The sequence below is a fragment of the Tetrao urogallus genome (genome assembly GCF_951394365.1).
Source record: "Tetrao urogallus genome assembly, chromosome: 3".
NCBI classification, from domain to species: Eukaryota; Metazoa; Chordata; class Aves; order Galliformes; family Phasianidae; genus Tetrao; species Tetrao urogallus.
In genome coordinates this window covers 20469682-20485286 of record NC_136815.1, presented here as the reverse complement: position 1 = coordinate 20485286, position 15605 = coordinate 20469682, and the positions used below count along the sequence as shown (strand labels likewise).

At 38.2% G+C, this 15605-nt stretch overlaps 1 protein-coding gene across 1 annotated transcript in view; it reads right to left on the bottom strand.

The window, feature by feature from the left end:
• The window catches only part of RGS22 (regulator of G protein signaling 22), a gene marked incomplete at both ends in the record, with an annotated part of 72443 nt that overhangs the window by 18593 nt on the left and 38245 nt on the right, over nt 1-15605 (bottom strand). The window contains 8 exons of the mRNA XM_079533393.1: nt 1595-1756; nt 3269-3448; nt 6338-6499; nt 8422-8481; nt 10267-10425; nt 11056-11218; nt 14206-14372; nt 14883-14975. Coding sequence (XP_079389519.1) covers nt 1595-1756; nt 3269-3448; nt 6338-6499; nt 8422-8481; nt 10267-10425; nt 11056-11218; nt 14206-14372; nt 14883-14975 — 1146 coding nt within the window. The remainder of the gene's footprint in view (nt 1-1594; nt 1757-3268; nt 3449-6337; nt 6500-8421; nt 8482-10266; nt 10426-11055; nt 11219-14205; nt 14373-14882; nt 14976-15605) is intronic.

Sequence of the window (15605 nt, the reverse complement as noted above, 5' to 3'; positions counted from 1 at the left end):
GGGGAGGAGCAGGCACTGGATTTTGCAGGAGGTGGAAAAGGTTTCTGTCATGAACTTGGCCAAGTGGCTTTAGGAGCTTCCTGCAGTGCTCTGCCAGGGATATGGGATCAACCATCTGAGTTGTAGACTCAACTTATGTTGTCTCTCCCCTCCCCTCCCCTCCCCTCCCCTCCCCTCCCCTCCCCTCCCCTCCCCTCCCCTCCCCTCCTCTCCTCTCCTCTCCTCTCCTCTCCTCTCCTCTCCTCTCCTCTCCTCTCCTCTCCTCTCCTCTCCTCTCCTTTATGAAAAGCCTGTAAACTGTTTGCTGAGCTGCATGTCTGTTTCTAAAGTTTCTTACCAACTCAGAACAGTAATTCACCTTTCTCATTTGTTCCCCATAAAAACTACGTTTTTACCCTCCTGGCCAAGATTTGCTCTTTACTTCCTTGATCTTAATCAGAAATATTATAGACAGGCAACAAACAGATGGAAAAAATAAGTTTGTGAAAACACAAAAGTGTATTACATTGAAATATTGCATTCTTGCACTGTAAGTATTGCCAATGGCCTTGCCAGACATATCTGAGTGAAGGCAGCGAGCTTTGGAGAAAGCAACATGAATTCTTGAATTGTAGACTTTACTTGACATTGCAGTGCCACTTTGAGTAACAATTCCCTGGCTCTCAGTGTTCATATATCTAAAAAGAAGATAACAATGTGTACCTGTTCCTACAGGCAGCAGATACATCTTTCTGTCCAAGTATGTGGATATCACCGTGAGTAATGTCTCAACACACATTTACAAGGTATTTAAAATATGTAAATATCTTTTAATGGTGTTTATGACGTTTGCAAGTTCAATAATTTCTCTGCCTCTGAAATGTTCTCCCCTCCACACTGGCCAATTAAATTTTGTAAAAAATAAGCTTTTGTAAAGCCTACAATCAGTAGCAAAAAATATACATAATAATAATAATAATAAAATTCAAAGAAAAACAAATTAACAAGTGCTATTACTGTAGGGATCCCAGTTCTGTTAATGCACTGACACTGCCTGGAAACTCACTGTGAACAGTCTTGCAATTTCACTGTCAAAGCTGAGAAATAAGAAAAGACAAAGAGTGCACAAAGCAACTAGCACATAAGTATTTTAAATAATAACATGCAGCCTTTTAAAATGCTCTTTCTCAACAATAAATGTGAAATCTTTTTGTTTAACTGCTTTTTTTTTTTCAGTAGTGACCCAGCAGGATTGTAAGCTCCAGAAAAGGGCAGTACACATGAAAGTGTAAGCAGGTTTGCAGTATCCATCGTACTCGTGCATGTATTTTAAAGTCAGCCCTCTTTTCTGCTCTTCTCTTGGCACAAAAAAAATCACTAAAATACATTTTCTCCCCTACTTAATGGAAGGAGGATTCCACTGACTCATCTGCTTCAAGTTAAACATATGTATATACATGCATTGGCAGGATTTTGAACTAACCATCCTAAGACTATATTGCATGTAAAGCTTGAATTCTAACAAAAAGGTTTCGGTAGCTTTGGTTCAGGCTGAGAAACAGATATTTGTATTCCTATCCATTTGGCCTTGAAACAGATTTTATTCAGCTCTCACCTGAAACTTCGTGAGACTTTCCTCTGATATTTTCCCTTCTTTTGTCTGCATCCGTTTTCCTTTTCTTCTCTCCAAGGCACATAAAATTTTGTCACTAGGCAAATGGCTTTGAAACTCACAAAATTTTGGCCAAAATTTGAACAGCAGAGCAAAAATTGTCATCTGTGCAGAAAAAGAGAAAGTCAGCCTCGACTGTGCTAGGAAGTCAGAGTTCCCTGTAAAATAAAATGTAGTTTACCATGAGAATGAAATAACTATTTCTTTTTGAATACACAGCCTTGTTCCTCCTACGTACTATGTCCTGACATTTCAACCCAGCTTTGCTCGGCACATGCTTTTCATCAATGTGTTTATTACTGGTGAGAAATCTTCCTAAAACACAGTTAAAAGGCACTTTCTTTTTTTTTTTGTTTAATATATTTCCCTAAACAATTGTTTGCATTAATGAAAACATCTATCATTTTTTTTACAAGTATTCTTGATAAAATATACACCAGTAGAATTTCTTTTGCACCACTGTACTGCTCAAGTATTTCAAATATTCAGTTCATTAGGGAGAGAGGTTTTTTCCTCCTTAAGAGAAAGGAAATACTTTTTTTGCCTCTGGAAAGACTCTTAAACCACATTACAGATCTATGAGCAAATCTTGGATAATTTTTAAATGATATAATCTCTCACAGGGTCTTTTTTGAACTAGAATAAGAAAAACAATTTTTACAGAGCAAACAGAGGGGCTCAGCGAATTCTGTTGCTGCGCGTACTGGGGCTCGCAGTTTTCATTTTATTTAGATCTTTAATTCTCATTCAGAAAGCTGGCTTCTAAGGAATTGAGCAGCGTTTCACAGCTTCTAGCTCAAAGTACCTGAAAGTGACATTTGAGTCGCCATCATATTTGAGTCACAACTTTTTGGCCAAGTTCTTCCCTTGGTTTTATGCCTTCTTTTTCCTCTTTTTCTTTTTCTTTTTTTACACAGACTGAAATGAGTTTTATTTCTCTGAGGATTTTACTTGCCCTTTTCTCTGACAAACCATAGTTCAATCAAAATATTTTGTGGACTTACACTTGAGTTTTAAATGTGTTGCTGGAAATGTTATAGGAAGAGCTAGCTTTCTCGTTTTTAGAAGATATGTCTTAGAAGTTAGTGGCAAGGAATAAGAAAATAAGGAGTCTGCACTAAGGGTTCGTAAATTGCTGCTCAGTCTGATTAGTGCACAGATCTGAGACAGAAAATTGTCTGCAGACTTTCAGTAATAAAGGGAAATATTCAGTAAGTTAAGCTTTGTGCTTTACTCACATCTGCATTTTTTTCATATTTCCGTGGATGAATACTCTAAATTGCTTCTCTGGTATTAACTAAATGATAAAGAACGAGTGGCTCAAAAAATGAACAAAGTTCATTCATACTGACAGAGTGCCTACACAGACCTGGATACCACCTTTGTAGGATCAGCTAGCTGACAAAAATTGTCCAGCTTGTGTAGCAACAAATAACTGAATCCTGTCTGTCATATTCACCAGACAGTCTTCACTGAACATGAGGACTGTAGTGTTCGACTTCATGTCCAGGCTTATATACAGAGTCAAAACAGTCACAGAAGCAATGAAGACTGTCCTTTAAATCAGCCACACAAACTCTAGCCGTATCTGTTACAGAGATTCTCCCAGCTTCTTACCTGCGCCTCTCTAAAAATGTAAGGTCCTAGTTCTTTCCTGTGCTCCAAAATCTTCTGTGCTTGTTCAGTTGGGATGTCAATCTGCAAAGCTGGGGGTACGGTGGAATTGATAAAGCGATCAATAATAGTTGTGATCTTATTCTGGACTGTGGCATCGTCACAGTGAGAATGGCACAAATCCTGAAAGACAAAAAACAGTACTTTCAGTCAACGTAGAGAGAGATGCAAGACCCTTTGCAGGGGCCCACTGATCAAAGAGTAGCAGTCATACAAAAATAATTACACAGACAGATTCCTTCAGTGTGTAGGATGAAATTCTTATAGCAAATGTGCATGGTCACAGCCTTAGTTAAAACATGAATGAGACTTCTGGTTTGCAAATGCAGATATACAGCAGTCATTGATTTTAGGTGATAGTCTCTGACTGCACGTTCTGATGGCCAGTGTATTTTTTACCCTGCTCTCAATCTGAGTAAATTACAGGCAAATAGGAGACTTTGCTGAAAAGAAAATCACACCTACAGGTGTGAAATGCACTGGTTTTCACAATGAGCTTGCTATGAATAGCACTGCAATAGTAACTGGGAAAAAAAGAAGAAAAAAAAGACACACCAGCACTCTACAAACTCCAAAAACACAGAGGAATTATTTAGAGGGGTACAAGATATTACAACCAGGAATGTTGGCACAAGGGAGGACAATTTCAGCTACAAGTACAGCCTACCATTCATTGAAATCTTCTCATTTCCCCATTCTTTAAGATTTTCTAGTTTCCCAAAACATCAAGGTCTGAAATAATTCATGGCAGGATGGACAGAATACAAAACAAACCGGAACTTACAAAGGTAAGATCTTAAAGGGGCAATGGGGTTTTCTACCATTTTAATATGGTCCTATAATTTTGGTAAAGGCAAATTTAACTGTGTTTTCACACTCTGATGATGCTACCACTGGACTTTGACAGGAGAGAAAAGTCATTCAGCTTCCTTGAAACCCTCTGAAACTCATACTTTCCATCAAGACATTTCTATAACAATAGATTATTTCATGTATCTAGTAAGGGCACAATGAGCACTCTGGAGAATATTCAGGAAGAGAGATCTCTAAATGAAGAATATGCATTTCGTTTTGGTAGGGAAGGCTGGCTATTTACTTTGTAAAGAAATTAAAAACAGGGCTTTTAACCAGAAATGTGGCATGTGGAAGAGCTGGTTTGTTTTATTATGGATACTTCTTAGTTTTATGAAGGAAAAAAGAATGATAACAGCTACAACAAAGAAAATACAGCAATACAAAAACATATTGAGTATATCCTAAGAATATATTATGGCTTTCTTTGCTCATCTAGCATAGCAGAAAAAGCAGAGCGCAGTAGTAAGTGGGAAGAAAAACAAGCCATAAGATATGAAGAGAAATGAGACACGAACATAGAGGAACAGATGGAAATGATCCACAGAGTTATATTTCATCACATTTGTTTTCCAAAAAAAAATGTATTTTTTGTTTGTCCCAGGATGTGCCGCCAGTCCATGGGTTACAAGGAGCAATGCAGGCTGCAGCTCCCCAAGGGAGTTCTATCTCAACTGATGGCATGATAGGGCTCAGACAACACAAGCATGCACTATGCAGAGCACTGCCCACATCTTTGGCAATATTCTTCCAGTTCAGCCTGACCCACAACACTCCTACTACTCCAGCCCTTTGTTTCTATAAAGAGCATCAACTGCCAACCGTGACAAATCGCATGCATGTAGAAATATGGTTAGATTGTACTTTTTCTTGATAAGAAGACAAATAAAATTAACAAAAAAGAAGGAGAAGGGGGAGGATATAAAACAATGAAGGCTTTCTTCAGAAAGCAGATCCACAAAAAAAAAGTTTAAACTACATTCCACATTTGCCGCAAGTTTCTCCATAGTCCAAGAAAGAAGAGCAACAAATCTGAAAAAAACATCAGATATTCTGAGAATTCATGCCATCTACCTTCAGGTGCCTTAATGTCAAGCTCCTAGTCTAAGCTGGTCTCCTGGTAACCAAGAGATAGCAGCACCTTCAGAGAGCATTTCAGCCTACGGTTCCTCATACTGAGGTCAGAGCCTCTGTGAGGACAGGATAATTGCCCTCTGGAAGCAGAGAAGCTGTAGCTTCTAAAAGAGACCCCAAATTCAAATGCCAGAACTAACCAGCAAAAATGCAGCCATGTGCCTGCAGCAGGATTCCCAAGTGCTACTGCAGCATCACCTGTGTTTACCTCCAAATTTCTGAGCACTTTAGCTAACCTCATGCTCCCAGACCACCCTGTTCAGGAGCCAAGAGAGGCTCTGCAATATCCCAAAGGCAAAATAAAAGAGGAACAAGGGAAAGATCCACAGTGCTCTTGAATTCAGTCCAGAGTGCTACTGAGAGGCTGCTGTGATTTAAAGTTTCACTCCAGAAGATTCTGATGCTGTGCTGCCTCACACTGCCACAATTGCACAATGAGGCATGTATATATATGGGAGAGAGGAAATCACTGCTGACTTTGGCCACCTCCTCAGCTGCAGTCAGATGCAACTGCACTGCGTGGAGTGCAAGGCAGCTGGCATTTGCATTTTACATGCAAGTTTTTGGTGTAGATACTATCTTTACAGTTGTACATTTGCTTGCATTTAAAGTTTCTCTCTGGTTGTTAAGGAACTACCAAACTCAACAATAGTCTCTCTGTTTAACAATATTCAGCTGTAAAGAAAGAGTGAACATTTTAATGCTTTCATATTTTCTGGTTCTCAGAAGACGTATACCAAAATCAGGGCACTAGCTGGTTAACAGTATCCCTTAGGGGTTCAAGAGAATGTGAGAGTTTGAACAAGTAAAAGAAATACAGGCAAAATATATTCAAGTCATTAAAAAGCAATTACTCTGAAGGAACAAAACCAGTTGAACAGTGAATGAGGTTTTCCTATGAACAAGAAAATACTTAGAGATATTCCTGTTGCAGTTTTCCAAATTAGTTTCCCCTAATTTGCAGTAACAGATGACATTTGCTTACAAACTGAATGGTAGTACTCTTGTGCTGCTTTACTACCGTACCTTATACTTCTGTACCTCTTGCCAAAAGAGCACTCCATTCTCCAGTAGGTCTCCTTTCAGTGACACAAAGCGTTGAAACTGATTTGCTGTCACTGGATCCAACAGCGCTTTGCGGAAAGCAATTATTTCACTGGATGAAGAAACCCTCTTGTTGTCCACATGCTGTCAAAAGAAGAAATAAATGCACCAAATAAACTTTGTTTCAAAAAGCAATAACAAAGGCATTAGTTAGCTTAAACTGTCTGATTCTTATCTTTGCACTGACCCTAACTTTCAGTAGTTTATGAGTTTATGACATGGATACAATAGAATTTGGCAAGGTTTCATTTCTTTCTTTTCGTTTCTTTTCTTTTTTCCAGTTTGGTTTGGGCAACATTTTTTGGAAAACGTGATGGAAGAGGAAATGACTGACAATGATTTAGACCATATGACTACATACTATAAAGTATGGAAACAGCTATTGTTATTGATTATGGCAACAGGCTACTTTTCTAGAGAACAGTTTGAGTTTTGTGCAAACAAACAACAAAGAAAAAGGAACAGACAAACCACATAGCTAGAAGTTGTTAAATGCTTCTGACAGGGATCTCACTAACAAAATGAGTTTTGAAAAGTGTTGCCATGATCACCAACAGAAGCTGGAGAGTCTACTCTCTGTGGAATAAAGCTACCAATAGTAAAATAGAATTTAAAGTCATCGAGACATTTTGAAAATCCTGCTGCTGCAAAGCAGAGAGCAAGTAGGCAGCCAGGAAAGGTTGGAGAAAGAAAGATGGCTTACGCAGGGACATTTTGTTTGAAATGAAGTTCAGGCTGGCCTGCCCTCCTGAACAAACAGTTCTAGTGCTGTCACTGAGGAGCAAGCCAAACAGTCACCCTCTGTTATCAGATGGATGAACGAAAGTTATCTTCTAACAGTGGGACAAAACTCTCAAAGTCCTGGAGGGATGGAGTGCTGTTCAATGGTCTGGATGGGACAGAAATATTTTTAGTTGCAAACAGTCCTGGAAATCTAACCTGATTCTAAGCCAAAAGTCATTCTACAGTTTTACTTAAAATCTAGGGTTATGCTCCATGTTCTGCTGCAGAGGTGCCAGGGATGGGCACCTACCCCTGCAGGACAGTGTGTGGTGATTACCCAAAGAGTCCCTTGGTTAAAATAAAGTCAGGTCAGTTTGTAAGACGGCATCTTCTCAGATGTCCTCCACACCTCCACACATGTGACCAGGATCAGATAGCTTTTGGGAAAAATCATTTTTGGGGCATGTTCATAAAAGGAAGAACATAATGCTGCTCCCAGTTCTACACTAGTGCACAAGTACTGCTTAGCTTTTGGGTCAGCAACCTCAAAGCAGAATACAGAAAATAACTATCTTCCTGACAAACAGACAAAAAGAAAACTTAGTTAACAGAACCCACGTGCACTTTGGATCTGTTCTGAGCTAAGGGTTTGCATGGATAATTGGTGACCGGGTCTCCAGTTTGATTTCAACACACAATAAAAGTTCAACTGAATAAATGTACGCAACTTGTATGTTGGCAATCACCAAGAGTTCTCTGCTCTTCAACAGAAAACACTGGCAAACATCTGATGAAATGTATTATTACAAAGGTTTAAGATGTCTAAAATTGATATTATCTCAGTGCTGTAAGATTAAAATACAATTCTAAATGAAACAGATACTGTGAGATATGATTAAACCTGCCCACTCCACTGCATACTTCACATTCCCTTTTGTGTCTGCACATAATCCACTCGCAATAATAAATAAACTACCAGATGCTGGAACGAACAGCTTGTCCCAATAAGTCCACTGCATGCAAAATACAGACAAATGTGAATTAAAGGTACAATACCAGTTTAACGAGGGTTAAGAGTTATCTACAGTGCAGAACAAGGGACCTTTTTTTTCAAGTATGACCTCCCCAGACAGTAAGGAAATTTACCATGAACATCCAGCAGGGAGCTAAATTCATCACTAATGTGAGTAATAACCCTACTGTAGCCAATACAATCATGTGCAAGGTCCAAAAAGAAAAGACAGTGAAACTGCAGACACAAGAGACATATAAACTTCACTTGCCTTCCACATCCTAGTTGTCTTCTGTTTCTGTCTTAGGAGATCTTCAGTTTTGTCCCTTACCTATGGTTGAAGAAAAGATTGCCATTTCATTTTTTAAATCTTCTTGTTTGGTGATCAGCCCTCTAATGATTGAGACTGCAATGGAAGAATAGTTGAAACATCTTCATTTCGTTCTTGATGCGTGAAACTTATTGTGAACCCAAAACAAGAGCACCATCCTCTGTTAAGCTATAAATAAGCACACGTTCACCAAGACTGAGTCTCTAAGAAGTCAAGAGTCAACAGCAGTTAAATTGTGCTCTTCCACTGGTTTATCTTAGCAATAAAGCACTGAGGAACCACACATGTTGTATTTCGGGTTCTAATATTAGGGTGTTTCTTAAATGAAATGTTTTTGCTCTTTTGGGCAGACATATCAAAAATAGAGACTTGATCCTGCAGCTTCTTTGCAGCAAAAAGTACACCTCAAATTAAGGGCAGATTTCCTGAATAAGGGCTACATAGCATGCCCACAGCGTTTGGTCACTGTGAAATATGAAGCCAAGTGGAGAATGTCATCTGGTTTCATTTCTTCTAAAATATGTTCTTCAAAGGACCTTTTCATCCTCTGAATTTGCAGTAAGAAAGAAAAAAGAGCAGTTAGACATAAATGGAGTTAGGGACAGACTAAAAGCAGATTAAAACTATGTATTTTCTGTAAACTGTTTATTAGAGTATAATTCAGTGTTTTCCAAACTGCGAGGGCTACTCTCCCTGCCAGCACAGTGCAGCAGGTGCAAGAAGAGGCATGAGTGAGCTTCCAGAACTAGAAGCAGCTTAGCTTTATCTCATGGTCTTGTGCCAAGGCTTATCAGGGAAACAGAATTCAAATAAAAAGGGCAGAAGGTTAGGAAATTTTGCTTTAATATAACCATTATTAAAAGTACCATTTGTCTTATGAGAACCTCTGCTTTCTGATTGCTCTGGATCTATTAAAAGGATTGAATACAATTCTGACAAACATCTAATAAAATTCTTGAAGATGATCATGGGTTTTTTGAATCAATGCAGTGTGCATGTGCGTCCACGTGGTGGAACCGTCAAGTTTCCTTCTGCCCTGACATTGACTTGTCAGAGCTTTTGTGGCAGTGCAGAGAAAACAAGTCTTTTTGCAACTGTCACCTGCAGGATGATATTCCTGCACAGATCCCAGCCATAAAAGTCAGATGTTAGCTCTGGCCACTCCCCAATCTTTCTAATGAGCCAGTAGGAGTGAAAGGTTCCTCATTTGTTGTTTTCTGGCAACTTTTTAAAGTAACCAATGGGAAGCAAGACCTGTGGTAGTTAACCTCCTTTACTCAGCAGCATTTTGCAAAATCTGGAGTAATTTCTACAGGCACTGGAACTCCAGATGGGAAAATACGGACAGTGTATGAGAGAGCACACAGCATGGGAAGCCCACTCATTTGTTTGTGTTCTTTTCCTCTTGGTTAAATCCTTTACAAAGCAGCATTTATTCTATGTGCAAGTTGTCGATGTGCAAGCTTGGGTGGAATGGCTTATGGAGAGAGCAAAATTGCAGCAAAGATGAGCATTCTCCCCCAGCAGTCTAGCTGGCAGCAGAGCCAACACCAGCTTCTTCAGGTTTAGGATCTAACTGCTGTGAACCAGACTAAGCCTTCAGAGGAACCCCCCTCACAATTAGCAATTGGAATGCTTCAACCTGTACATGTTAGGTGCTTTTTTCAATGTGATCTGAATGTGCATTACAGGCTACTTTTCCTCTGAACCTTTTAATCCCAATAGTAAATGATGAGCCAAACAATAAAACAATGCCTGCATGTGTTGCTATTGTTAAAAAATTACCTTTGTTTGTCCTTCTGCCCCTTGTTGTTCATCTGCCAGGAACAATGGCAGCCATTGCTCTTCTAATCTCTTCTGGACCCAGTGCTGAATTTCAAGCAGAACCGCTGGAGGAAGCCGATCATGAAGGATTTGTCCCCATCCTCCACCTGAATGAATTAGCTAAGCAATCCAAACACAATAACATATGACATAAACTTTTGTGTATACCAAAAGTCCTTTGTCTCTCTACGTCCTTGATTTAGCAAAGCATGAGCTTAACTGTAAGCAAAGCATGCTTACCCAAGGCTCACATGTACTTTTCATAAAAGGGAGCAGATTATATTTGTCCCTACCTATAATAGAATACAGACTCTGGCAAAAAGTACTCCAGCTCGACCAAGTAAATTTCATAACTATCAAGATATTTCAGACTACCACAGCTCAGACTTGCCATCTGTGACTTTAGTGACATACCAAAATAGAAAGCTGGAACAAGCCACTCTGTCTGAAAGCCATTTTAACACTTTCTTTTGAGCTGTGCTGTGTGTGCCCTGGCTGTGGCCTCAAATGGGGGTTTAAAGAGAGATGTTCTATGGGGATCTGAGAGGAGAAACCTGAACAGGAAGCAAGGAACCTCCATAAGCAGAATAGAACCAGACTAGCGCTGATCCAAAAATACAAAGTACCAGCCAAAAATGAAGATAATATTTGAGGAGATAGCTTGGGGAAAAGCAAAAGTAATGCTGATTACAGACTCTGTTCTCAGTCCCACCAATAAGTGTTCTTAATGAACAGTTGTGTAACTGTTACCTGCTCTTGTTGCCCTCTGGTAGCTGGGCTGTTGGGTCCAAAGAAGTATTTTTTGTTCAGATACTTGTTTTTTATTTCCTTGGATTTTTCCTCCCTTTTTTCTTTATCCTTGTGGAGCATCTTTCTGAACTGTTCAATATCTAACCAGCACATGAGATCCATTCTACAAACAAATTTAAACAGAATGTTTATTTCAATATAGAGTTAATTTCATCAGCATTCTAGAAAGTTATTAGTTTAACCACAAACCACCAGAGTGCTAAGTCCTAAATACCAGGTTACATTGGACTGAAATTTTATGTCAGCTTTTCTTTGGTTGTATCATCTGGTGAGACCATAGCACATGCTGAACAGACAGACCAAAACACATCTTGGGGATCTCACTCAGGGTCCTTCTGAAGTACCACAGAAAGGAGCAAACTCCTCAGTTTGATGCTGCTAAATCCAGCAGGGACTGTGAACCAGAGACACAGAGCAGAACTCATGAAGAGAAGGCAAAAAGAAACACATGAATATTTGAATCAATACTGCAGGCTGTGAGCCACCAGGAGATGAGTCAACATTGCCATCCTGCCTTTTCATAGCACTTTGTGACAGAGGAGCAGGGATGACAGCTAGGAATGGCTACCCAGGAATCATTTCCCTTCCTAAACCATGTGAGTGCTGGAGCTTGTGAGTTAGTCCATAAATCAAGCGGACAAAAACAATTTCTGGTAAATTTTAGTTCTAGGGCATTTTGTGGGCTGCCTTTTCATAAATTACTAACTTTACTCCTTATTTAATAATTTATAAGTGACAATCTCCATATGCAATTCTTGGACTTTACATTGTTCATAATCATTTGAGTATATACTGTCTATTTGAGTTTGTTTTAAGGGAACATGTATTGGTTTTATTCTTTAAACTAGAGGACAGGATAACTGACATATCAACAATTTCAGGTTAGTTCATGTGACTGCTTTCTGACAGTATCTTCTATCCAAAGTTTTGTGAGCATTTAAATGAGGACATTCATTATATTTGCAGCAGGAAATGTGAAACATTAAATTCAGACAAATCTGTTTCACTTTTCCTTTTGTTTATTAACTGGCTTTTTTGAAGCATTAATTTTTGAGTAAAACTCTCAAAAGAATCCAAATAATTTAAGAACAGATATCTCCTTTTCAGAATTCCAGGCCTAGGTTCTATTTAGATTGATATTCTTTCATCTGTTAGTTTGTCAAAAAGGAAATAAGTTCACCCAAAGGCAAGTGATCCAAGTTGCTGTGGTTTGTGAAATTGTTTCTTGTTTCTATCCATGCCAACTGACCAAATATATCCATCTCATTAAAAAAAAAAATATATATATATATCCTCTTGACATTTATTAGCTTAAACTGCTTACAATGATGGCTTATCTAAGCATGCTCTACTATATACTTCCAACAGATCAGGAGCATGTGCATAGTCAGTTGCTCTGGTAAAACTACCAAATAATAAGCCATGAAGCCAAAGTAAGACAAATTAGCCTGCAGTTGCATGAATGTTTCCTGCATGTTTAACGGAATATTAATTAAAGGAAATTGATTTTGTTTCTTAACAGAATTAGTGCTCAGGCACTGAGTAACCAGTCTGTTCTTGCCAAAACTTCACTTCCAATTGAGCCATGACAGACTTAAGTTGGTAGGTCTAGAGTTATCTCTAAAACACTGCTTTCTGAGACTTTTTTACATTTTTTCTTCATTAGGAATTTTTACAAAAGACAATTTGTACATAAACCAAATATCTCCCTGGCTCTATCATTTTACAATTGTCCATGATTAATAGAGAGACAGGAACTCCCAGAGGTGATTCAGCATGTACATCAAGGACTCCACTGTAGCAATCACTAGTGATTGCTGCCATCTCCCCACGTAGAGAGGAAGTCTATGCTCATCGTCTCCAAAATGGAGTTTGCACATCTCAGAGGTACATGAGACAATCCGATCCACTAGGAGGGAGAAATGAAAAATCAGAACATCAGTAGTAAGTGCATGAAAAGATAAATATGCATATATTGGGTATGCATACTCCACTTTTTTTTACTGCTAGTAGTGCATAATCAAAAATGTCTGGAGGCTGCTGATCTAGACAACTTAGAAACTAAGAGTGACACCATGCTTAACTGAACATGGAGACCTATGCTATGAAAATTTCTATCTGAGTTTGTTACTTTGTTGTAGACAGTGAAGAAAAATAACTATATTTGTGAGTTATTAATTTTAGATGTTCTCTTCCGAATTAGAAAAATTGTCTCCAAAAAGAGGAATTTCTCTCTCCGACTAAAGAAGGAACCTATGATGGTACACAAAAGTGGTGAGATGTGTCTCATCCAGAGGAATCCTGTGTTAGATGAACATCTCTGTACACTGTTGAAAAGGTGGCCAATATCCAATTTAAAATCATGCTAGTACTTATTTATAAGTAATAAACAATATGCAAGGCATCAGCTAATGGGAAGTGAAAATTAAGGGACTTGCTAGCAGTTAGGGAGTACATTTGACTTTTCCTAAAACAGAGTAGAAATTAAAGAGGCTTGGGGGAAAACAAACAAACAAACAAACAAACAGAAAGAAAGCAGCAGACTCACATATACTTCTGATAGAACTTCTGTTCAGAGACTCGTTCTTAAATAAGTGGTCTATTTTTCTAAAGCTTTCTACAAACTCTATCTCCTAGCGGCTGGTGCTTAATTCTGTTTGGATCAGTGCAAACAGAAAACTGCAGTTGCTCTCACACTATAAGAACGAAATGGTCACATTCTACTTGTATATATATATATATATATGTATTTGTAACATTATGCCTTATTCTGTAAATATACTGAATTGAATCTGTAAAAAAATAATCAGTTTTTAGTCATTATTGGTTAATTGCTGTGCTCAGGATTTTGCCAGAGCATAAACTGAAAGTAAAACCAGATTGCAGATGTGCTATGATAGAAGGATTTTTACCTTCAAAAAAGTTAAGATAATTCAGTTGTCAGACAATGTGCATGTGTATTTCATAAATATGCAAACATTTAAAAAAAAAAGATTAAAATCCATGAATATTTAGACAGTCAAGATCCTCAATGAAGATTTCTTCTGAACTTAAAAACAAGTAAATTAGTCACATAATGAAGAAACATACCCAGCAGAATGCTCGTTAAGAAAAACCCAGAACTGTTCTAACTTCGGTTTATTGTGGATCAGGTCATACAAATTGGAGCCTGTCAGTTTTTTGGAAGCTTGATGCAAGTGCTGAGCTTCTTTGAGAACATCAGGGAAGGATGGCAGATCAGTGTCAGCAACAGTACTCTGAGGAAAGAAATTATTTCACTTACATAACTACTTTTTCATCTATATTTTGCCCAGTCTAATAATCCTGTATTAGATAACTTCTAACAGCTGTATGATCACTAAGAAAATAAATTGATTTAAAGCTCCAGCTCTTAATCAGCTTTATTTTTATGTTTGCTTTAAACATATTAATGTGCGCAGGTTCCATAATCAAATAAACTAATACATATCTGTAATTTACTTGAAATCAACACATTCAAGCTCAAGGGCCCAAAATACACTCCACTATTGGAGACTGTCCCATTGAGTCCAATCATACGATAGTGTGATGCTGATGTACCTAGCAAAAGAACGGAATTTGTAATTAACACAGTGGTTATCAATCATTTCCCAGCACATGGATGGCAAAATTCAGACTACTTGTTTCTCCAAACTGCCATGTAGGCAATCTTTCATTGCTGATACTTCAAGTGTTAACCCTCTGTGATAGAAAATGAGTTTGTTTTTGTTAGTAGGTACTTGTCTTACCTCATTCTTCTTGGAAACACTTTCTTGATGCAAAGCCTGGAGTTTTCTAAAGTACACAGAGTCCAGCTGTCGAGTTTCTTCCACCAACTCCACCTAATAAAAATAATATCTTATGTCATCCTTACAGTACACATTATAGAAAGATGGAGAACTGGACAGGCAATTTGCCAGTGACAGTGGATAGAAAAGAAAATGTTTGCCAATAATGAGACGAATGTTTAGGAGACCCTAAAAGTCACATCCTTGTGACAAACGAAAGATCTGGTGGAACAAAATTTTCAGATCTAAGCAGATTTCTACATAACACTACAAAATAACCCAATTGTATCTTTAAGATAAGAACTTCAAATTAAAAAACATGCTGAATTGCACTGTGTAAAGCAAGCCAGATCTACCTGACTGCCTTTACCAGCAAACTGCATTTCAAAGTGTCACTGAGAAGCAGAAAGACAGACTTTAAAACAATCACTCTCAGTGGTAAATGACAAAAAGATAGAGTCTCACATGGTTCCAGAAGTGGAAATTAGAGACAGAGATGACATCTTATGATAATATCTAAACAATTAAGGTGAAAGCTTTCAGAGTCTCAGTCCCTTCATTTTGATAATGGCTAGTGCCTTAAAACAATAAACTGTGCATGACTGGAACACATTAAGTGTTGGCATTTTTCAAATTAACTAGAAGCATTATATGTATAACTACAGCAGTTCTCCATATTACTTG